Source organism: Podarcis liolepis (genome assembly GCF_965112155.1).
Source record: "Podarcis liolepis genome assembly, chromosome: 16".
In the NCBI taxonomy this organism is placed as follows: Eukaryota; Metazoa; Chordata; class Lepidosauria; order Squamata; family Lacertidae; genus Podarcis; species Podarcis liolepis.
In genome coordinates, this window is record NC_139567.1 from 20,661,728 (window position 1) to 20,685,454 (window position 23,727).

Sequence of the window (23,727 nt, forward strand, 5' to 3'; positions counted from 1 at the left end):
GCAGAAGGGAACAGTTGCATTGTGCTCTTTGAGGGACAGATTTTTGTGTTCAGGTATCAAGGCAGGAATTTAGAACTTGGTGAGAATTTACTTTTAAAGGAGTCAGCTGGCAAAATTCTGGTCCTGGCTGCAACATGAAGGGAATACATTGTGGACCCTACGTGCCAGTCCATTCATTCCCCCTGCTTCTGATTCTGCCAGCCTCTTTCTCTCACCTCAGATGCCCTTGTCCCCCCCCCTTTCACCACCTTCGGATTTGGGGATCACAAGGTGCTTTCTCTATAAAAACTTCCTCTTGTGAAATCTTGAACTGATCCAGGTTAACGGAAAATGGAACAGAAAGGTAACCAAAAAACAACAACAACAACAATGAAGCATTGAACAAGGGCTTGTGAATTCTAGCTTGGTAATAAACCTCCTGTGTAGCTTAAATCGTTCTCACCTTTCCATTGCATATCTAAAAGTAGATAACATACTTTTCTGCAAGGGACTTGAGAGGTAAATCTAAGCAACAAATGTATCATTGTTGGAAGAAGCATTCCAAAATGTGACTCAAAAATCCGGCTTTCTGCTCCTTTTTCTATCCCCCATCTGGCTGTTTGTTTCACGTTTCAAGGCAGATCTGTGTTTGTGATCCTGCAGGCGCAACCTTACAAAACTGTCCCTGATCTTCAGCCATATGCTAGCAGAACTGAAAGGCATTTTCCCAAGTGGACTCTTCCAGGGAGACACATTCCGGATCACAAAGGCAGATGCAGCAGAGTTCTGGAGAAAAGCTTTTGGGGAAAAGTAAGTACTCTTTCCAATATAAGTTTCTGCTTTGGCTCCAGCAAATCTGTTGGCGATGGGGGCGTGTAAACGTGGAGCAGCTGCAGAAAACACCTTTCTGCTGGTGTTGGCATCTGTAAACGGCATAGGATGGAACTGCGAGGGGGAGCCCACACAGGAGGTTGCATGGGAGTGGCTATCAATCCTCGCCTTCAGGGATCTTTCTGCCAGAAACAGATGGAACGACCTGAACTTCTCCTAGCTCCCACTGTGGCCACCGTCCACTCTCAGGGTCACTACCCGAGAGTTTGTTTCAGCCTTACTGTGTCTTTGGCATGTTGGTCCTGGCTCTTATGCAGTGTTGCATTGATGTTAGGGTGACACTTAACGGAACAGAAGACAATGATGAATAGTTGCAAAATAGGCCCATCACTCAAATGAACCAGGCATTGCATGACTTCCTACTAGTTCTGTAAGACACAGTACCACTGGATTAGTCTTTTTGTATCTGCTTTAGGCAGAATGGGAATTAACATGTCCCTTGGATGCAGGGATGGAGACTGTCATAACTCTAGATGGTTGTCTGCAGAGATTAATTTAAGTGTGGTTGGATGGGGGGCGGGGGGGGGCAGGGCCATACATTCATTTCTAATAGAGTGTCTGTTTATGAAATATGCATTGCCAGTCTCCTGAAAGGTACTTGGAAAGTGCTGGTTAGCAAGATGCTTGCTCATAGATTGGCTTCCCTCTTTCCTCCCCGCAGTTAACTTGCCACTAGCTTAACATCTGAAAGCCGCTAATTAAACTGGTTTACATGAGAGACCTTGTTTAGAGAGAGATTGTGTCGCATCTTTTTCTCTTGCAACTACACAAATATAAGTGCTTCAGTCATTACTTCCATCAGTTAACTGAACAGATTCAAAATTAGATATGATGCTGTCCATTTGTCCTTTAGCGTGAATCATTTCTCTTACGCAAAATGTCTTGTTCTTGGCATCCTGTTGTGCGCGTTTCACATTCCTCCCTTCCGTTGTGGCTGTGAATCTATATGCATATGGAGTTAGGGAGTTTCTGAGGTCTTCTTTTTCTCCCACTTCCAGGACCATTGTTCCATGGAAGACCTTCCGCCAGGCCTTACATGAAGTGCATCCTATAAGTTCAGGGTTAGAGGCGATGGCACTGAAATCTACTATTGATTTGACATGCAATGATTACATTTCAGTGTTTGAATTTGATATCTTTACCCGCCTCTTTCAGGTAAGTAAAACAAAAGGGAATGGCTTTCTTAAACCCAGGTGAAGCTTCCCTTGGTCTATAGTACATTTATGGTGTTGTTATCTCTTGTGTTAGTGGTGAGCTAGATCTGTTGACCTGCTGTCACCATTTCTGACTTCTGGAAATAGGATCATTTTTGGCACAAGGGGATTGTTCATTGCAGCAACTTTGACAGGAAAGCTCCCTTGCATCAGCCAACTTTGTTCTGTGTCAGTACAGAAGGTTGGGATTCAATAAGAATTCAAATCACAGTTTAATCACACACTTCATATTAAGCTTCATTAGCTTCCAGCCTCTGTTCTCTGATTGGAATATTAAGCAGCCCATTCTACAGGATGGTTGATCAGATAACTGAGAGCAGGATTGTAACATTCATCTTGCAGAATCCTACAAAATTGTGTGCCACAGTTTTAAATCCACTGGATGATTACTTGGGAGTAAGTCCCATTGAACATAAGTTATACACAGCCAGATGAGTGGTTAACAATAACAATAATAATAGTTATTATTTAATAAACTTGGGTAATCTGGCTGCCTGAGAAATAGCAGAAGAGGCCTAGTCTGATTAAGCAAAGTGTTTACGTTCATCTTGGGCTGGAAGTGGGAGAGGGGGGTGGAATTGGACTTCTGATTTTCCTTTTGAAATGGCAAAGCTATTTTGTTGGCATTCTTCTCCTTCAGCCATGGTCATCTTTGCTCAGGAACTGGAATAGCCTTGCAGTGACTCACCCTGGTTACATGGCATTCCTGACGTATGATGAGGTCAAAGCACGACTTCAGAAGTTCATCCACAAACCCGGCAGGTGAGTTCTTGAAGGCAGCATCCCTTTCTGAAGCCTCTTGTTATCCTACTGTCTACTACACACTGCACTCTTGTCAAAGGAAGTTTGACATGACTCAAGGCCGCTGGAAGGCACTGTGGCATTGCTTCCAGAGATCTAAGCTGAAGGCAAGACATAAAGGGTTTTAGTATTAACCCATTGGTCTCCCTAAACTTCAGCAGTAAAAATAATAGGGCTGCAGAGCAGGTTGTTTTAAGAGGTGTGAGGAAAGCTTTTCATTTTTGAGAAATAAGGACAGGGTTTAAGGTCTGTCACTGATGGCGTGAGTAGTTTTGCAAATAACAGTGTGTGTGTGTGTGTGTGTGTGTGTGTGTGTGTGTGTGGAGTGCTCTCCACCTTGAGTAACAAATCCCAAAGCTCATTTAGGGCAGTGATGTACCGCCAAGTCATCACTTCTGTGTTGTGTAGTCCAAAGCAAAATCCAGCGCTTGCAAGTCTCTTCAAGTCTCTACTCCACCTCTCTTGTCGGCAAGCCAGGGGTGGGTGAAGGAGTTGTGCAGGAAGTGTCTAACCTCCTGGAAGTCCGGAAAAATATCCCGAGCCCACGTGGTAGCTTTGGACCTGGCCAAGGGACTAGAACACACTGGCTGCAAGTCTTGACGTGCTCTTCAGACCTAAAATCCTGCATATATATCTCTTTCTGGGAAAGAGATTATTGCTTTACATTGCCGAAGAGCTGCCTTCTAGGTATTTCCTTCAGAAATGGAAAGCTGCTGTATAATGTAAAACTAATTTACTGCCTCTAGGAAGTCAGGAGCATCCTTGCAAGTAAGAAGGCTCAATTTCATGTTGAAAGAGGTCTTCAGATAATTTGAATCCTTTCTGTCTGGATGTAGGGTTCTGCCTTTGATCTGCAGGCGAAACTGTTTCAGCCGTTCCGTCTGAAAGAGAGAGCTCTGTCCAGCTAGCAAGTTTATCCTGCCCTCAAGTCTGTGTGTTCCTTTTATTTTCAGTTACATTTTCCGTCTGAGCTGCACGCGGCTTGGCCAGTGGGCCATTGGTTATGTCACTGCAGATGGAAATATTCTCCAGACAATCCCCCACAACAAACCCCTTTTTCAAGCACTGATCGATGGTTTCAGGGAAGGCTTGTAAGTAACTCATCAGTGTAGTTTGTCATGACTCCTGCCCGTTTCTGTTAGTGTGTCTGTAGGATGATGCCCTTCAGATGCAGGTTTTACCTCCTTGGCTCCTGCCCCTGGAAGGCAGATGGAAACAGCTGCATTCATTATGCTGTAGTACTTTTGAAACATCAAGCAGTGATAACTCCATTCTCTATGATTTTTTTAAGGCATTTCCCCATTCTGTTGACCACGTAACTGCACAATCTTTAGGCTTATACATTCACAGTTTTCACAAACACATGCTTAATTGTCAGATTTTGGAATGGGCTCTGAATTTGAGATTATTCTTGCAGTCCTAAAATGTGTGTCAGTTTCGCTTTTCAGCTTTTAGGCTCTTCAGTTGGATGTTGTGCTCAGAGCAAAAAGAGCACAACTGTGATGCAGTTGTGGCCTTTCCCAGTTCTTCGGCCAAGGTGTTGTGGCAAGAAAGTTGAAATTAAGAGCACTTGTCATTTATCATCACCTTTGTTTTAGCACATATGGCAACCAGAAAACAAGCTTTTTAAAAAAGCATTCTTCATTTTATAGATGCTTGCCTTTAAGACAATCATTCTTCAAAATCACCCCCCGCTGCCCAAAGCATTATATTTCCCAACTGAGGGAGTTTCCTGAATAGTGCCACATTCATCTGGTTCCACTGTAGACTTTTTATTTCTATTGAACCAAACAATGTTCTGCTCTGTAGTTACTTATATCCTGATGGACGGAATCAGAATCCTGACCTGACCGGTTTGTGTGAGCCCACACCCCAGGATCACATTAAAGTTACGCAGGTGAGCAGAGACTGCCACAACTTCATTCCTTTCTTTCCTTACATGTTGGCCAGCAGCATTACAGTGGTCCTGTTGCAAACAAGCTTGGAAGACTTATTTTTGGCCTTGTAAACAAAGCATAACTCAGATCTCAGCTTTGGGAGGAAAGACCATTAAATCTCAATTGGATCCCAGGGCAGTCAGGAATATGGTTCAGAGTGGAGAGCTTGCAATGTTAATTTTTTTTCTTCTTATCCAAGGGCACCACTCTGGAAACCTTTGTACTTAAGGGGTGGGGTGGTATAATCAGGCCAATTCCATTTTGGTGACCTTTGACTGCTACCTCTTTGGAGGAGAAAATATGTGGCCATAGGTTAGGCCTTTTTTTAAAAAAGTGCATGCCTTAAATTTTTCATTGCCAGCACTGGGATTTTGAAAGTCATCTAGGTGATGCTCTTGGTTATGGTAAAGAACACAAATGTTACCACCTTGTACATTTGGGTTATCTGGCAGTTATTACAAGGTGTGGCATTATTAAACCGTCTCACATGTTCTTTTCCCTCTTGCTCTTAGGAACAGTATGAATTGTACTGTGAGATGGGCTCCACCTTTCAGCTCTGTAAAATTTGTGCAGAAAATGACAAGGATGTGAAGATAGAACCCTGTGGCCACCTCATGTGTACTTCCTGCCTCACTTCCTGGCAGGTAAGGAATTTGCTTCCTTTCAAAGCAGGCCTTGGCCCTCCGCAGCTTTCATGCCAGGGATGACCTGCCTATGCTTATGTTGTGTATTGATGAAGCAGATACTGGCAAGTCTACAAAAGGTGTCTTTGTGGGGGTTGGGAGTTGTCTTTAGGCCATGTTGTCTTCAGTGCAAATAAGCAGTTATGCACAGAAAGAGCCTGGTGGCTGGATCAGGCCCAATGGCCTATCTAGTTCACATTCCTGTTCTAACCGTGGCCAACTAAGGTACCTAGAAGAAACCTGAAAGCCGGACCTGAGCACAACCACATCACTCTCCCAGTTTGCGATTCCCAGCAACTGGCATTCAGAGCCGTACTGGGTTGTAGCCAACGCAGTTAAGTTAATGGATTAAGTTAGGCCCATTAATTTTAAAGCGTCTACTCTGAGGAGGACCAGCACTCCCAACAGTGGAAGTAGAACATGGCCATTGTGTTTAGTAGCCGCTGATAGCCTTATCGTCCATGAAGTTTTCTAATCCTCTTTGAAAACTATCCACATTGATGGCCGTCACTGCCTCTCACAGGAATGAATTTTATCGTTTAACTTTTGTCTCTCCTGATGTTCAGTTTCCTTCAATGTCCACAAGTTCTATTCTAAAGAGAGAGAGAGAGAATGAAACACTTTTTTATGACATTGACAAAGAATAGTTCTAGCAGAAATGCTGCAGTTGTGGGGCACCTCGATTTTCCTTTTCTTTCCTCTAGCTGGCATTACTATGTTCTTACTGACAAGGTTTCTTCTCACCATGGGTACACCATGGTGAGAAGGCTGCCTCGAGGCCTGTCAGAGAAAAAGGCAGGGTATAAATAAATATAACAACAACAACAAACTTGTAGCCAATCATCTCTCCTTCTCTTTTTCCGCAGGAATCAGAAGGCCAGGGTTGTCCGTTCTGCCGATGTGAAATTAAAGGCACAGAGCCCATTGTCGTGGACCCGTTTGATCCCAGAGGAGGGGGAGGGCTCCTGCGGCAAGGGGCTGAGGGGGCTCCCTCCCCAAACTATGATGACGACGACGATGACAGGGCTGATGAATCACTCTTCCTGATGAAGGAACTGGCTGGCGCAAAGGTAATTTTATTTTATTTAGATCCTTCTTGTCTTCAGCTCAAGGTGGTGTCGCATGTAGCTCCCATGAGGTCTCCTATCTAGGCATTGACTCACCCCAGACCTGCTTGCTTTCAGCAAGGTCGCAGCCGCCTCTGCCCTGGGACCTGACTCCCTTCCAGTATGAGCTGTGTGTGCTGATCTTGCCTAACATCTCACTTGTCCTTTTGGGTGGCTTAAGACTTCCTGGATTCAAATGCAAGTCGTAGATCCAGTGGTGGTGCTCTGGTGATGGTATGATTTCCTTAATCCTCTGGAGCAGGTTTTGGAGGGGGCAGGGGGTTGCAAGGGGGAGAAGGAACCACCAAATTTGCTTCCTTCATCATTTTGTAGAAAGAAACGACTGAGTGAGAAACCTTGGCTACAAACCACTGCCAGGAGATCTCTCTATCATATGTGGATCTGCAACAAAATGTTACAGTGTGGAGCTTTCCTGTTCAAGATGCCTGTGTGCCAGCCATGCCCATTCTACTCCACACCATTCCATTCTGATTGTCCCCTTTCAGCAGTCACTTAGAGCATGCATTGCACCCAGCGTGTTTTGGTCCTCATGAGGCTGTTTTTTCATACCATCATAGAATTGTGGAGTTGGAAGAGGCCTCAGGCCTCACGGGTCGTCCAGTCCAACTGCCTCCAATGGAGGAATCGTACCTAAAGAATCCCTGCCAAATGGCCATCCAACCTCTGCTTAAAAACTTCCAAGGAAACAAGAGCCCATTGCCTTCCGAAGGAGACCACCCCACAGTTGAACAGCTCTTACGGTCGGAATGTTCTCCCAGATGTTTAATTGGAATCTTCTTTCTTGTTATTTGCATCCATTGGTTTGGTCCTGGCCTCTGGAACAGCAGAAAACAAGCTTGCTCCATCTCTCATGTGACAGCCCTTCAGATATTTGAAGATAGCTTATCATATCACCACTCCAGTTTAAATATACCCAGCTCCTTCAAGCGTTCCTTATAAGGCTTGGTTTGCAGACCCTTGATCATCTTGGTCACCCTCCTCTGCATACCTTTCAGTTTGTCAGCATCCTCCTTCAACTGTGGTGCCCAGAAGTATACTCCTGGTGGTATCTGACTCAGGCAGAATAGAGTGATACCAGTACTTCGCTTGATCTGGACACTATATTTCTGTTGCAGTACAGAACATTAGGGTTTTTTGGCTGCTGCATCACATGGTTGACTCACATTAAGTTTGGGGTTACTGAGACCCCTTGATCCTTTTCACAGGTACTGCTGCCGTCAGTTGTCCCCTATCCTGCATCTGGCTTTTCTGGCCTAAGTGTAGAACCTTACATTTGTCGCTGTTGAAATTTGTTTTGTTAGTTTTGGCCCAGTTCTTCAATCTGTTAAGATAATAGTGAATCAATCTTCTGAGTTATTGGCTACTCCTTCCTCAATTCTTTCACCCAAGTCTTTTATAAAGATGTTGAACAACAGAACCTTGCAGCAACCCACTTGCCCCAGTTTTCCAGGATGGCAAGGAACCATTAGTGAGCACTCTTTGGGTTTAGTCAGTCAGCCTGCTACAAATCCACCTAACAGTAACATCATCTAGCCCGCATTTTACAAGCTTCTCTGCAAGAATATCATGGGGGACTTTGAAAGCCTTGTACATGAACTCAAGCTATGTACATCCACAGCATTTCCCTGATCCGCCAAGCTTCTAACTCTCTCTGTCAGAAAAAAGAAAAAAAAGAAGATTAATAAGATACAGTGGTACCTCAGAACTCGAACATAATCCGTTCCAGAAGACCGTTCGACTTCTGAAACGTTCAAGTTCTAAGGCACTGCTTCTGATTGGCCGACAGCTAGGTTTTTGCACAGTGGAAGTCGCGTTGGATGTCCGTGTTCCAAGGAACATTCTAAAACCAGAGCACTTCTGGGTTTTCGGCGTTCAGGAGCCGAAATGTTTGAGAACGGAGCCATTCGAGTTCTGAGGTACCACTGTAATAGGAATAGTTTGTCTTCTTCCTTTTAGCAGCCTTTTGCATTGCTCTGTTTTGTAATTCCATGGTTCTCCCAAGCCCAGTGATTCTCTCGCACATGGATCAAGCTGCTTTTGGCTTCTCCATACCTGGAGAAGGTGCTTCTTAACCTTGGCCTACCTTAAAGCAATTTTATAATTGCATATAGACTTCTGGCATTTGGTTTGACTTGTATGTGAACCATGTTGTTCCTTGTTTTGAGCACATATTCATGGCAAGAGACCATTTACACAAGTATTTCCTATTTCTGTGTCAGCTGGGCCTGTGCTCATGATGACAGAGCCCGCCATCTAGTGGCTAAATAAAAAAAAAATAGCCAGGTTGAAAATCCAGTGCCTGTTGTTTGGTTATTTAATTTCTATACCACTTAATATATTGAAAGCCTCTCTAAGCAGTGTACAGGAAACCGAAGCAACCACAGATGAATAAAATATTACAAAAATGCACGGTTACAAATAAAAATGTTACGCTAATGCAACGTTACCAATATATAAGAATCTGCACAAATTCATTTTCCTTCTGACACACCTCCCACTCAGCTTCCAGGTTCTCACCCAGGGTCCAAGCAAACTCTCAGCTCACCCCCCCCAAAAAAAATCCCACAATGAGAAGAGTTCCTGGAAACAGTGGACATCACCCTTGCCTCTCACTCTACAGTAGATGTGCTTTTCATGGGCAGCCCAAGGTGGGCATGCAGTGTGGTGTGCAGACTTGTTGGTGACAAGTCTATATTCAGAGCATGTACCTTTAGAAATGAAGTATCAGGGCTGTGGAGAAAATTCGGCGTATCTCTATATGCCCAGCACTGTGTTCAAGGTAAATTGCTAGCTCACAGCCTCAGGCAGTGGGAACTTTGTTATTAACACACACACACACACACACACACACACACACCCAACACCTTTAACCAGGGCTTCCTTTGAAATATTTGCAGGTAGAACGCCCTCCTTCTCCATTTTCAATGGCTCCTCAGGCATCGCTTCCCCCAGTACCTCCCCGATTAGACCTTCTGCAGCAACGAGTGTCCAATCCATCAGGAGCTTCTAGTCCAGGGACCACCTGTAAGGTACAAACTCCACCTGTCTTCTTTTGTAGTGGTGAAAGTAGGAATGACACCTTCCTCTTTCCGAATGGGGTAATCTTCCTTTTATCCGAGGAGATCTGTGTGGAAGCTGTCTCGTGTGTTTCATTATTTTGCTATCTGGACCATCTCTTCCTTGGGTGCAAACCAGGGTACGCATTGGCTTGCCATCTTGACTGGCGTTTGACACTCCTGGCCACCGTACTGATGGATATTGTGTTACTCAGCACAACCATTTAGTGGTGCTTGCCCTCGGGACATGTCTCAGTTTCTTGTTACCCTGCAGTTGCTACCGGGATCAAGTTTTTGTGGGACACCAGGATTCTGATTGCAAGCTTAGACTTCACTTGCCAGCTTTTCCCATCTTACTTACTGGTCTTTGTTTCTCCTAGGCTGCACCCGGCTCCCTCCACAAGGACAAACCTTTGCCGATCCCTCCGACGCATCGAGATCTCCCCCCTCCGCCACCTCCGGACAGGCCGCATTCCCTTGGGCCCGAGAGTCGGTCTCAGAGGCGGCCTCTGCCCTGCACTCCAGGAGATTGTCCTACCAGGGACAAGTTACCCCCTGTGCCTTGTAACCGCCAGGGGGACCTCTGGTCGTTGCGGCCGATTCCGAAAGCTCCAGCTGTAGCCCTAAGCCCCAACGAGCCTTGGGCAAGTCGGGAGTTGACGAACCGGCACTCGCTTCCATTCTCGCTGCCTTCTCAGATGGATTCCAGAGCTGACACTCACAGGCTCGGGAGCACTCTCAGCCTGGACACCCCGGCAGTAAGTGCATCTCAGGCCAGCGGCTGTGTTCGTTTTGCACATTCATACGCCCTGCGTGGAAAATTGCTGCTCTTTATTATTCAGATGCGGGTGGCGCTGTGGTCTAAACCACAGAGCCTAGGGCTTGCCGATTGGAAGGTCGGCGGTTCGAATCCCTGCAATGGGGTGAGCTCCCATTGCTTGGTCCCTGCTCCTGCCCACCTAGCAGTTCAAAAGCACGTCAAAGTGCAAGTAGATAAATAGGTACTGCTCCAGTGGGAAGGTAAACGGCGTTTCCGTGCACTGCTCTGGTTCACCAGAAGTGGCTTTGTCATGCTGGCCACATGACCCGGAAGCTGTCTGCGGACAAACGCCGGCTCCCTCGGCCTATAGAGTGAGATGAGCGCACAACCCCAGAGTCGTCCGCGACTGGACCTAATGGTCAGGGGTTCCTTTACCTTTATTATTCATTAAGTGTTAGACCAAAGATTTTGGAGGAGGGAATCCAGCTCCTTCCTGCTGTCCCTGACCCAGTGAGATCTCACAGAACAATGTTTGCCTGTGAGTTGGTTCATAAACTTAGCTGGAACTCCTCTGGAGGGTGTGGGGGGTGAATCAGTATCAGTTTTATGCCTTCCCCACCATGTGTGCAGCATAACCAGCAGAGATGTAGGCTGTAGACCCTGACATCTCTGGGATCTTATCTCACCTTTCTCATTCTGTGCATGAATCGAAAGGGGCAGGGTTGCACAAATGGTGCGTGTATTTGGCTTGGAATTCTCAGGTCTCCTGTGTTAGGTGAATGTGTGCAAGTGTCTCACCCCACCTAGACACAGAGAAGGCCTAGAATGAACTGGACTGTAGCATTACATATTAAACCGAACAGTTAACATGGAAAAACTCCTGTAATGCCAGTTGCAGTTGAGTTCTTTGAGTGGGCCAGGAAGCAGTGTGAAGAGTACTTGTCCACTGCAACCACAGGTACACACACCCAACAATGACAACTTGGGTCGTTGGAGGCACTACACAAGAGCAATATTTTAGCCACTAAGCCAACAGTTTCTGGTTTGTCCAGAACATCCCTACTGGACTCAGGGAGCTGTTTTTTATAATCTCACTGAACCAGCTTCCTAACACTGTATGCTTTACCCATAATAGCAAGCAGCCCATAATAGCAAGCAAGGAAAAAAAGCTTGGGGGTTTTTTTACCCCTTGCCCTGCTTGCTAGGTCATATTTTTTTCAAGCAAGTTTCCAGACAGTAGCTGTTTCGAAATTGCAAAGCAAGTCTTTCTGACATACGGCCCTTTAGATTGGGTAACAAGCAACCCCTAGGAATTCCTTCTTACCATGAAAAGGTAAACGTGGGCTTCGTGGGGATGTCTCCCTTTTCTTTCAGACCATCTGCCAGTGCTGGTATTTGATTTGTCTTGCAGAATCAACCTGGCGGGGTCCCAACTGGCTCAGACAGTGAACATTCTAAAATAAAACCGTCTTCTTCTGCCAACGCCATCTACTCTCTTGCTGTAAGGTATGCTCTGGAGCGGGGGCTTCGCCGACAGAAATTTCCTTGAATTGCAGCCAGTGTACAATTGATGTATACCAAGAGTCATCAGTGGGTGCATTTCTGAGATGGATTACTGTACAGTCATACCTCGTGCTGCGTCTGCTTCATGTTGTGTCTTTTCGCGTTCTGTCCCGCAGCAACCCAGAAGTACTGGAACAGGTTACTTCCGGGTTTCGCCGCTCATGCATGTGCAGAAGCGCCAAATCAGACACAGCGCTTCAAGTTGCGGGCATTTCGCGTTACGGACGGGCTTCTGGAATGGATCCCGTCCGTAACACGAGGTACCACTGCATTGTATATGAATGCAGACCTCCAGCCTTGTTAGTTTCAGCATGCGGATTCTCTTGCATTTGTCACTTACGGTGCTCCTTAGAGGAGTAGGGGGTGGAAATATAAACTAAATAAAATAAAGTGCAGGAATTATGGAATACATCAGATATTTTACATTAATCTGGCTGAATTGGAGGTTTTAAAGTTTTTTTTTTATGTTACTCTGTTTATGTTTTTGAGTTATTTCAATCCCAAAAATCAGTCAAAATGTCCTGAGGACTCCCAGAGTTGTAAATTTATAAACCCGTCTGGAGAGTGGTTAGAGCATCGCAACCCTAAAAGGGTATAAGAAATCAGTTTATTGAAACTAACCCTCCTTCCCCATTTACCCACGAGGCTCTGAGGCCTCTGCTACCTGACAGATGCCACCATGGCACACCTTGAACAGCCCCATTCACACAACATGGCACAGTGTTGCATTCCTAGAATCTGATTTTTGAGCTGGAAGACCCTTGTTTGACACTTTGTTCTCAGAGAGTCGATTGCTGCTATTTTGTCCTCGTTAGATGTCACAGTTGACTGTGAACCTTCTCGCTCTCTCCTCTAGACCGTTGCTTGTGCCAAAGCTACCGCCTGGAGAGCACTCGGAGAATGATGAAGACACAGAGTACATGTCACCCTCGTCCTTGCCTCTTGTGCCCCCTGGCGCTGCTGTACAAAAACCAGAGGCTAAATTGCCCTTGGAAATGAGTCAAAGCTCACGGTGAGGAGGCCCATTCAGGGCAGTATAAGGGCTCCTCCACAATGGCTGGATTATTTACTTGCTTGCCATTGGGTTTATTTATTTTCCCATTTCTAGATTCCAAAGGCTCTGAGTAAGTTGTGATACTTAAAAGCAACTACTGATAAATTACACATTTATATCAATACTCCATTTGAGTCCCACTTTGAAAGTTTTGGCATAGCCTTTGAAAGACAGCCCATCACCCAAAAGTTTCTTCGTTATGTCCCTTGATTTATGTAGTATTGCCATCTGCAGCTGAGTTGCTTTGCATCTGGGTGTGGATTCCTTTTGAATGTGCCCAAACAGCTGCTGCAGAGTGAGATTCATAAAATATTTTGAGGCAGCTGTCAGCCCCTCCTCATAAGGACGCATCCTTCGTTTGCCTTGCTTAAAAATCTTGAGATGCTTTTGGGACGTTATAAATACAAAAGGATATTAAAGATGTATTATGCTAAAAAAAGAAAAGAAAAAGCTCTGACTTAGTTTTGTATGGCAAATGTTTGAAATTCAGTTTTGAATACGACCAAAACAGAGACTTGCCCTGCTAGGGTGATCTAGATCCTTTGGGATGGGGGGAACCTCTGGTCCTCCAGAAGGACGAGACTCCCAACTATCAAGAGTGATGGGAATTGTTGTTCAGCAACAACTGGCAGTCCACAGGTTCTGAAGCTTATTTTGGTGTGGCAAATGCTTGCTCTCCTCACCTCATTTTGTCACTTACTTTTTAAAAGGGTGTGTTGCATTTGTATCTAATGTACAGTCGTACCTTAGATCCTGAACGCCTTGCGAGTTGAACGTTTTGGCTCCCAAACGCTGCAGACCTGGAAGTGAGTGTTCTGGTTTGCAAACGTTCTTCGGAACCCAAACGTCTGATGCAGCTTCCGATTGGCTGCAAGAGCTTCCTGTAGCCAATCGGAAGCCACGCCTTGGTTTCCAAATGTTTTGGAAGTTGAACGGACTTCCGGAACGGATTCCGTTGACTTTCGAGGTACCACTGTATTGATTTTCCATTTCCCAAAAACAACTCAACACGATACACAAAGTTTCTGTGTAGTAGTAGAAAAATACAGAATGGGGCCTTGGTGTAGAAATGTATTTGAAAATATGGTGGTGAGTGATGCTTCAAGGTTTGCGCAATGTGGGGGACAAATGGAGCACAGTTTTGCTAGGTGGTTGGCAGTATGTAGCCCAGATATGTTCTGGGTGCTGATGGCCCTGTCCTCCTGCAGGATCCAGCCGAGTTCCTGAAGCCAATGCCCTTTCTTTTTCTTCTTCTCTGCTCAGAATGTTGGACTGTGACCAGGAAATGGACGGCTGCACCTATGAAGCAATGTTCAACATCCACTCCCAGGCAGCTCCTTCTGGCTCTGAGGCTACCAATATTCCTGGTAAGTTCCCAGAGGAGAAACATCATGATTCAACCAGGAGAAATACCACAGACGAGTCCTCTCACTTTCACCGATGGGATTTTTGCTTTACCTAAGGAAATCAGGGTGTCAGTAAAAGAGAGCCTAATATAAAATAAAAAGGTGGATGGTGTTTCGCAGCCTGTGACACTGGGACAAGTTTTGCTTCCCTTCTGTCCATTGCACTTTCTGATGTTTGTACAACATCCTCTGTTTTGGATTTTGGCTGTGGAGTGTCTCCCTTTGGAATGTTTCCACTCGGACGAGGTCTGCCGGAACTGGGGCTGGAGCCAAAGGTGTCTTCCTTGTTTTATAGTTTCTTGCTTTTTCTTTTAAGATGGAGGGGATGTAGCCGCTGCCAATGCCAGCAACGGCCCCGAGGAGTCAGAGAACGAGGAAGATGGTTATGACGTGCCCAGGCCAGCCCTCCCGTTGACTCTGGCTCGCCGCACCCTCTCAGATATCTCCAATGCAACCTCTGCCTTCAGCCGGACCTCTCTGGATGGGGAAATCTTATCAGGTTCGTTGGTTTCATATGGTGTTTCTGTGCTGCCCAACAACAAAAGTTCTTTGGGTGTTTTAAAGCATCAATCAAATAATAAAGTACAAATTTGAGACCACAATACAAAAAGAAAGCATAAAGGTTTAGAAGCAGAACATATAATCAATACAGGCAACTCCCCATTTAGGCATGTTCAAGGCACATGCGACCACACACACACACACACACACACACATCGCCATGAACCTGGAAGTGGCACAAAAAGGGGCAGAAATGGTGTCTAGCAATCCCACAAACTTTTGCACCAACCTTTGAGGCCTGTGAGGCATTGGAGTTTGAGCAAGGAGGTTTGGAGGAAGCATGTGCAATGGAGTTTGGTGGATGTTTTGTGGGGGTTGTTTATTATTATTTATTTTATTTTGATTGATTGAATTTATATACCGCCCTCTACCCTGAGGTCTCAGGGCGGTTTTTTTTAATGGGGTTTTTCAAGGGCTTACAGAGGTTTGGAGGGCATTTGAAGGCTTTTTCAGTAGTGTTCCCAGTATATGTGACTTCACTTAAATGCGTGGTGCCTTGGAACGTAACCCCCTGCGTAAATGGGGAGCTTTCTATATAAGCAGTGGAAGAGTTTTAACTACATTTTTTAAAATGCAAAAAGCCTCCCCCCACTCAAGACTTAAAGAGATGAATAAAATGCCTGGAATAATAATAATAATAATAATAATAATAATAATAATAATAACAACAACAACAACAACGACGTTGTTTTATATTCATTTATACCCTGCCCATCTGGCTGGGTTTCCCCAGCCACAGATAGGTGCCAGGTAAGCCTTTGTGCGGAAAGCATTCCACCAGCAGGCTGGCATCAGGGCACCCTTTCCATTTTGCTGCATGGTAGGTCTTACAGGCCAGCCCTGAATTCCCCTCTTGCGCAATTCCATGGCTCGTGCACAGTGTCGGGCAGGAGCATCTACTGTGCTTGACAAGCTGCTCTCCACCTGTTGCCAAGGGGATCTTTTGCACTAGATTTTGATGCTGCAAACCCGCCGGTCCCACATCCCAACTTGTGAGAGAGCCGATCCGTAGCCCTTTGTGCTCTGGAGTGAGCTCCAAGAGGGACTTGCGCATGCTTTTCCTCTCTTTGTTTGTAAGAGAGGCTAGGAACTTGGCAGGCAATGCGGTTTTGAGGCGTTCCTTTTTCTTGCGCTTTCTCAAGCACTTCTCAGAATGCCTGCAGCACGAAGGCTACTTCTGCTTAACATCAGCACGCCAGATATGACGCAACCTAAACCACAAAGTTTGCCATTTCTCAACCTCCCCGGGGTGATAAGAGAGGATTAATAGTCAATTTCAGCTGTTGAGGATAACTATTGCGTTGATGCAAGGAGCACCAAATTTAATTGAGTTTTGATTCCAGGTAAAATATGTGGCTGTTCCTCTAAGCAATTGACTAAAGTGGTGTATCTCGCCTTGGCTGATGAAGTTAGCGTTTCGCCTGTTTTTACTCTTTAGGTTGTACGTAAATAAAATAGTGCTTTATTGTGTATTAATGCTTCTGAACAAGGGAGACCAGGTTATAAATAAACAAATTGGCTATCTGGGTGTTCAAGCTGCTGAATATCTGAAATCTGTGAATCTTTCTGCATACAAGGTTGCAATTATGTTCCAGTTAACCATAGGATTTAATGGTGAAGAGTTAGGTCTTGTGAAAGAGAATTTCGGCTGCAGATTCCCAGATGTTCAAAGAGCATGAAGCTGAGGCTGTGTGACCTTTAAAAAGTACCTGTCCTCCTGCCCCCGTTTCCCAAATCATATAGTTCTTTCTCTTCCAGGTTTGTCTGATGGCTCCCAGGTCCCAGAGCGGCCTCCGAAGCCCTTGCCCCGGAGGATAAACTCTGAACGCAAAGCAGGCAGCTGCCTGCAAGCTGGTGGAGCAGGGCCGGCCCCTGCTCCCTCCCCGCAGCTCTCCAGCGAGATCGAGAACCTCATGAGCCAAGGCTACTCATATCAGGACATCCAGAAAGCTCTCGTCATTGCCCATAACAATATCGACATGGCCAAAAATATTCTGCGGGAGTTTGTCTCCGTCTCCTCCCCCGCTCACCTAGCCACATAGCACACATCCCTTTGGCCCTGCCTGGGACACCCCTGCGCATCCAACCTGCCTGGGCAGTCTCCTGCCCAGCTTCTACCTAGAGGAGGCAACGGGCTCCGCGAGAGACTTCCTGCGAAGGCAGGCTTGCCTCGACAGAGAGTAATCGGTCATCAGGGTTTCATGCGATTCCAGGTTTCCAAGCAAAAGGAACGAAACGGAGCAGATAGGTGCGTCCTCTCCAGTCTGTGTGTCTTTTGGAGTCCCTCCCCTCTTGGCCCCTCCCTCCCGCACGTCCTCCTTGGAGGGGGCGGTTGTGTCGCTTTGGAAAGACCTCTTGGTTCCTGTGCTGGTGGACAAGGGGGCGGGAGCGGAAGGGCGTTTGCCGGGGTGTCTTGTGTCATGCTGTGAATTAAAAGGGGATGCCAGTCTGTCGAATGGCGTCTCCACCTTTCTTGTGGCGTGCCCTCCTGTGGTTCAGGGTACTGAATCGGGGCCTCTTTGCTGCTGTATGTTTTGGCTCAGGCTTTTTAAACCACCTGCTACCGGGTACAGGTTCTCGACTAAGGAAGTGGTTTTGGTAGCTTCCTTCTGCTACAACACCCTCCCTCTCTCCCCCCACAACTCCCCCAAATGTTCTCCTTGTCCCCTTTCTACATCTCCAGTCATTTCTGGCTCCTCCTCGGTCTGAGTCAGGCTTCTCCTGTTGCCAGCATTAACCTGACGCACACTGGATTTTAAGGCATTGGAGATGCAAGACTTCTCGCCTGTGCTCGGGCTGCTGCGATGATTGGGTGTAGCTGCACCCCCCAGCTCCAAGCATTCTGTGCTGTCCTGCTTTTACGTAATCGAGGCTGTTGAGGACTGGAGCAGCTGCCCTTTAACACACCCAGAGCTGCTGCTTGGTAAACGTGGCATGTCATCTTCGTAGCATCTACAAGTCCCGTGGCCATCGGATCCATTATTTCCTTTCACTTCCTGTGGATGAGAGTTAACTGTGCTGGATTACTTATGCATTGATGTGGGGAGCTGCATCCAGCATCTGTGGAAATAATTTTTGACCAGCTCGGCAGTCAAAATGCAACAATTCCCTGCAGGGCTTTTGTGAAAGGGGATGATTCCCCAACCCCCGCCTCCTTTGCTCTGCTTGTTGCATTTTTCTTTTTAAAGTTCAGGATCTTTTGACAAACAAGTCGAAAGAAACGGTAATGGGAGGGGAGGAAAAGAAGAGTGTGGCTTCTGAATGTTGCTCTTGTTTGGGCAGGCTAATGGAGGTTTAGAAAGATGAATTTGGACCTTGATGGCCACCGTCTGGCTGATGGACAGCAGGCAACCTGAATTTAGAGGACACCTTCCCTCTTCCATCCTCTTCCTCAAGCCTTCACTACAGTCTCCCCAATTACAGCATTAGTCATGTGAAAATTTGTATCTCAAAACAAGTTGCATGTTTGGTTTTCCCTGCAGTTGCCCTGTTTAAATAGGCCTGGTTCCTCTGCCCCAGATAAGGATACTAAGACTTTCCCCCCAGAAGAGGGGGGGGGCATAGAAAGAGGCTGCTTATCTTGTGTTTCTCTCTAAATGGGCAGCCTTGCTTGTCCACGAGCGCTTGGATCCCTGGGGAATAACTGCAGAGGACGTCAGAGATGGCACCTAACTGGCACTTTGTTGTCAGCAGTGCTGTTTGAATGACACACTATGAAGATTTGAAGACTGGCAGGAGTTTGCTGTTGCCTGCAGTGGTCCAAAAGCAGAATTTTTGACCTGGCAGCTGTGGCCCTTCTCTTGCTGCCCAGAGAAAGAGTTGTCAGTTGCCAACACCTCACAGAGGCTTCAGAAGCCCCCTCCATACATGGGACGGGCAGTGGCAATGTCGGTCTGATCTTGCTGCTTTCATGTGAAACACTGTGAAGATGATTACCTAGGAGGTCTTGGCTAGAGTGCATTTTGAATAACTTGATAGCATTTAGGAGCAAGTGAGCAGAGGGCCTTTGCAACAACTGCAGAGTAGAGTTGTGGCCAGGCAGTTTAGGAACCAAGGGGGCTGTGCAATTTCAGAGTGTGAAATGTTGGAGCAACCACTGGACGCTCCTCTTGGATATTTCTTCCCACATCCGGGCCACAAACTCCACATCAGTTTTGGAGACTAGTTTGGTGAGGACTAGCTCTTTGCAAAGCTGATTTCCTAGTCCGCTGGAGAAGCTGTTGGCATAGCACTGGAAACTCGGTGGCAGTCAGCCTTAATCTCCACCTTTGTGCAAAGCGGCAGCACCAACTTGCCTTTGCAGATGGGCCTCTGCAGATGCTCTCCACGCCCTGAGCAGGGCCATCCTCGTTTCGGGACGCCTTCTGCCTGACAGGAACACTCCACATACTATAGCTGACTGGACTTTACTGCATGTCTCCTTTTTGTCCACTTCTTGTGTCTTACATTTACATGAGAACTTTTAAAGTGGCTCTTTCTCCTCGAACCACATGAATGTCTTTGTTTGCAAGCACAAGGGAGGCAGAGCGAAAAATGCCTCCCGGGGTGTGTTCCCTGCTGCTTTTAAAAAAATTTACCTTATTATGTTTCCCCCCCGTGTCTCTTAATCTTTAAAAAATAAGAAAAAAAGGTTGACTTATTTTACTTAAAGCCAAATGTATAGTGCCTTTTGATGGGGGAAATGCTCTATCTCCAATCTTGCATCTGAAGAAGAGACAGATTTAAAACTTGACCAGGGAAATCCATGGAGCTGCTCCTTGGAAGGAGAAAGCTGTCGCCCCAAAGCTAACATAGTGGTGTGTTTGTTTTTGTGTGTGTGTGTTGTTCAGCCTGAACAGGTTTTCTCTACCTTAGTCCTTAGTGTTGGGGAGTTGTTCGTATTGCTGGCTGCCCTAAGCTTGAAGGCAGTAATAGCGCAACTCTGATGCAGGATTTTGACACAACCAGTGTGGGTCACCCAAAATATCCCAAATTGTCGCCTCCCGCCCTCGTCCTTTTTCTTTTTAAAAACAAATGAGGCTTAAGACTGGAAGCAAAATACAGCTGTACCTCCAGGCACATGTGCCAAGTTTCCTGTCAACTTCCGAACCTCTCTGTGTGCGGGGATGGAGTGCAATCTTCTGGGATCTTCTATTGAGGCTCCAGTCGATTCCCCCACATAGTTTTGCAAGGAGTTTCCTGTGGATTTTGCCCTGAAGTATTAAATGTCCAGTGCCTGTTCAATTTGCAGCGTCCGTTTTGCAAATGCTGCCTCCCCCATCTTAGAGCTGCATATGCATTTGGGGTATGGGTGTGCAGCTTTACGAATGTCACTTCTAGTAGCCAATTTCGGAGCAGTGCGACTTGCCATCGGCGGCCCTGTTAGCTCACTGATGTACAACCGCTGCTCTCGTGACTAAAACTGCAAGGCGGGGGATAGGGGGTTAGGAAAGCTGAAATGCTTAATGGATAAATAACCTTTGAGTGGGAGAGAGGGGTTATTAGTAGCTTTATTTCTCCTGAAGGTTGAGAACCAATTTTAATATCAGTGTTAAAAAATAAATGAATTCAGATTTTCACTGACTATTTTAAAAGTTATAATAATGTCATTAATATAAAAAATATATTAGCAGTATTTAATCCTTTCAGAACTGTAAAGAATAAGAACAGAGGGTAAATATTCTTACAGAGTAGCTGAGCTTTAAGGTTCATTTGGTCTAAAGTCCTCATTTTGTTCTGCAAAATGCATTGTTAATGTTTTTAGAGGTTATACTAATGTTATTTATTTTTTATTTTTCATTCTTGTAAGCTGCCCACGAAAGAGCTTGTGGAGGATTTAGGGTATTTCATGTGTGTCAGTAAAATAAAAAAACAAAGTTTTATTTTTAAATAAATTTCTTTGTTGTAGCATATTGCTTCTGTTGTGTCATTTGCAACTCCAGTGAAATTGGGCCTCTTAGCCTAGTAAGTTTTACGTGTACTCAAACTTCACAAAAGTGTAGACTCTGGCTGTCTCCCTGGAACTGATGCCCCTTGCTTAGGATCTCTGCTCACATTCCATCCAAGTCAGAGCTCTGCTTCTAGGTGTGGGTTGTATGATTTGGTATATTTTAAGTGCTCAAAAAAATATTATCATGTCGTTTGGAAACCTGTGATCCCCCAGATGATGTTGGACAATGACTCCCATCCTGTTGGGAATCATAGAATTGTAGAGTTGGAAGGGACCTTGAGAGTAATCTAGTCTACCCCCTTGCAAGTTTAACAGCATATGAAGTACTGCAGAAATGAGGACTAAACTCCGGCATTCTAGTGACCTTTGCCTTTTCTGTAAGCTGGCACCCTTAAGTCAATGAAAGATAAGGCTTTCATTGGGACAGTGTTTGTGGGCAGGACCCAATGCCTTCTGCAATTTTTCCTATGCCCCCACCAGCATGAGAGGATTACAATTCCTTCCCTTGCCCACAGAACCTGGTTTCACTTACGATTGTGACAGAACTCCCACCCACCTATACAGAAATGCCAGGCAAACATTGCTTACATTGATAGAAGTGGAGAGGGGAAGATGTATGTTTAAACTGAACTAATGTTCAGCAAGAATTTTTAGACACAATACGTCATGTTACCTGCTAATCCATGCTGTGTGAATCAGGTTTTTTAAACCTTCAAGTGCTTTACAGTGACTGATATTTTCTCCTTGCCATGTATTCCATTCATTAGGAAAGAGCCAATGCGTGAAGACTTTAGCTTTTTATTTTTCATATACATATATATATATATAAACCCTGCAACTCAGACACTCTTAAATTTACACACATCAACAAAAATATATAACAAAAGCATTTTTTGTTTGTTTGCTAATTTTATAGCTTACACGGAAAGCGCAACACCCCTTTCTTCCCCCCCTTTTTGGTTGATGAGTTTGCACTTTTTAACCACTCGGAAAACAAAGAGTGTCTAAAGCAAAACCTTAACTGTTTTACCCAGTTTGTGTTGAAAGCTGTTCACTTCTGAGAGGCTTTGAGGGGAATGGAAAACCGAACTCTGCAGGAAGTAATTCCGTACGGAAGCAGCTAGCTACAGTATTTTTGTCTGGTGTCCATTTAGAATTCTGGGGTTTGGACAGAGAAGCAGAAAGCTTTTCTTAGGCACTGGACCAGCATGGTGAAGTACGGCATCCTGTAATACTTCCTGGCATGTTTAAGGACGAAGAGCGTTGTCATCAGCACCTGCTTTGAAGGCTGCATGACAATCTCATTTTGGTACAGGCACCAGCTTCCTTCACATTCTCCGTGTGTCACCTGCTGCTGCTGCTATCAGAGCAGAGCAATTAAAGATGAATTCCAATGCACTCGATCTGTTAGCACAAGAATTTACACTTCTCTCTTCCTCGCCCCCTGCTCTGGATGGTTGAGAAAACAGCTTTGGGGGGGGGGGGGACGGGACCACCAGGGAGGAAGCATAAATCCTTGTGCTAACAGAGCAGGTTCCTTGGTGCTACACTGAAATAAAACCCAAAATAATTGTAGAAAACTACCTCATGTGCTTAACATCCTATTTTAGTGCCTTGTTTCTCCTCCTGTGGCCTAAGGAGAGGCAGGACTTCCAAAGACTGGCAAGTGTATCACCTGCAGCAAGGTAACCCAGAAGCTCTGTGGAAGGGGTATTTTTTTTGGGGGGGGGGAACAGAAGGGACAATAACCTACGTTCTCGGGTAAAAACAAGTGTGACTATACAGTGTTTGTACAAAAAAGAGACTTTATTCCTATCATAACATCTGAAGTGCAGAGAGAACCACCTCTCTGTACAGTTATCCTTTATATTAAATTGGAAGTAAGCAGCACTGACTTCAATGAAACTGAGTCCCTGGTGAGTGTCCTTAAGACTTCTTACCTCCCTTCCCACCCCACCCTCTGCCGTTTTGAGGGCGAGGGCTTCTGAAGCGCAGGTGATTCCTTCAGCACCTTGCTGTGAAGAACAGCAACAGTTCAAGGAACAGCTGAGGCAACTCTGGCTTTCCACAAGTATTCTACATGCCAGATGGAGCCAAATCCATCACACACTCACCATTCTCCAATCCTGTCCAAAAGGTAAGATTTTTAAGTTTTCTTCTCCAATTTACCAAGTCTCAATTAAAAAAAAAAATCTTCAACCAATTCAGCTCAGCAAGTGCTTGGCTGTTATATTTTTTCTTTTACAAACTGACTGAAGCCCCATACAATTATGGTATACTATATGTTCCTCTACCTGCCCCCGCTCAAAAACCCCTCCTTAACATGGATCCTCTAAAGGGAGTCATTTTTAAACTAAGACTCCCCTTTTTTTGGTCTGAAAACTGCTGATTTGCTTCAGCTGCTTTGTCCTTCAAAAACCTGAGGGTGAGGTTGCAAAGTATTATTTGCTGTGGAGCCATCTTGTGCCTTATTTGCTGCTGCCGTGCGTCTGAAAGACTATGACCGGGGGAGCAAGAGGGGTGGAGGCATCGAGAAGGAACAGGAGAAATCTTCGAAGGGGCACAGCTGTCTCAGCTTTCTCAGTTCCTCAAATCGATGTATTTCTCTCCCTTTTTAAAGCAGCAAAAGAAAAAGAGAGTTACATTGCGATTATGGCCCAGTAAAATACAAGCACACCCACTTCTGTTGTCCCGCGGTGTGAGATAGCCGAGGTAAGATAATGGCAGCCATTTTGAATGAGATTGCTTGACTGGCTTGGAGGCACA

At 45.6% G+C, this 23,727-nt stretch overlaps 2 protein-coding genes across 6 annotated transcripts in view; one reads left to right on the top strand and one right to left on the bottom strand.

Annotated features, from left to right (window-relative positions):
• Positions 1-20,921, top strand: part of CBL (Cbl proto-oncogene) — a 46,929-nt gene extending 26,008 nt beyond the window's left edge. The window contains exons 3-16 of the mRNA XM_083480958.1: positions 643-789; positions 1,869-2,025; positions 2,725-2,846; positions 3,839-3,976; positions 4,695-4,782; positions 5,335-5,466; positions 6,372-6,575; positions 9,530-9,661; positions 10,069-10,446; positions 11,860-11,954; positions 12,868-13,023; positions 14,329-14,432; positions 14,788-14,970; positions 16,791-20,921. Coding sequence (XP_083337084.1) covers positions 643-789; positions 1,869-2,025; positions 2,725-2,846; positions 3,839-3,976; positions 4,695-4,782; positions 5,335-5,466; positions 6,372-6,575; positions 9,530-9,661; positions 10,069-10,446; positions 11,860-11,954; positions 12,868-13,023; positions 14,329-14,432; positions 14,788-14,970; positions 16,791-17,074 — 2,320 coding nt within the window. The 3' untranslated portion in view covers positions 17,075-20,921. The remainder of the gene's footprint in view (positions 1-642; positions 790-1,868; positions 2,026-2,724; positions 2,847-3,838; positions 3,977-4,694; positions 4,783-5,334; positions 5,467-6,371; positions 6,576-9,529; positions 9,662-10,068; positions 10,447-11,859; positions 11,955-12,867; positions 13,024-14,328; positions 14,433-14,787; positions 14,971-16,790) is intronic.
• An 822-nt stretch (positions 20,922-21,743) lies between these two features.
• Positions 21,744-23,727, bottom strand: part of MCAM (melanoma cell adhesion molecule) — a 57,814-nt gene continuing 55,830 nt past the window's right edge. For all 5 annotated transcript variants that reach the window (XM_083480993.1, XM_083480991.1, XM_083480992.1 and 2 more), the window contains one exon: positions 21,744-23,571. In XM_083480993.1, the coding sequence (XP_083337119.1) occupies positions 23,550-23,571 (22 nt within the window). In that variant the 3' untranslated portion in view covers positions 21,744-23,549. The remainder of the gene's footprint in view (positions 23,572-23,727) is intronic.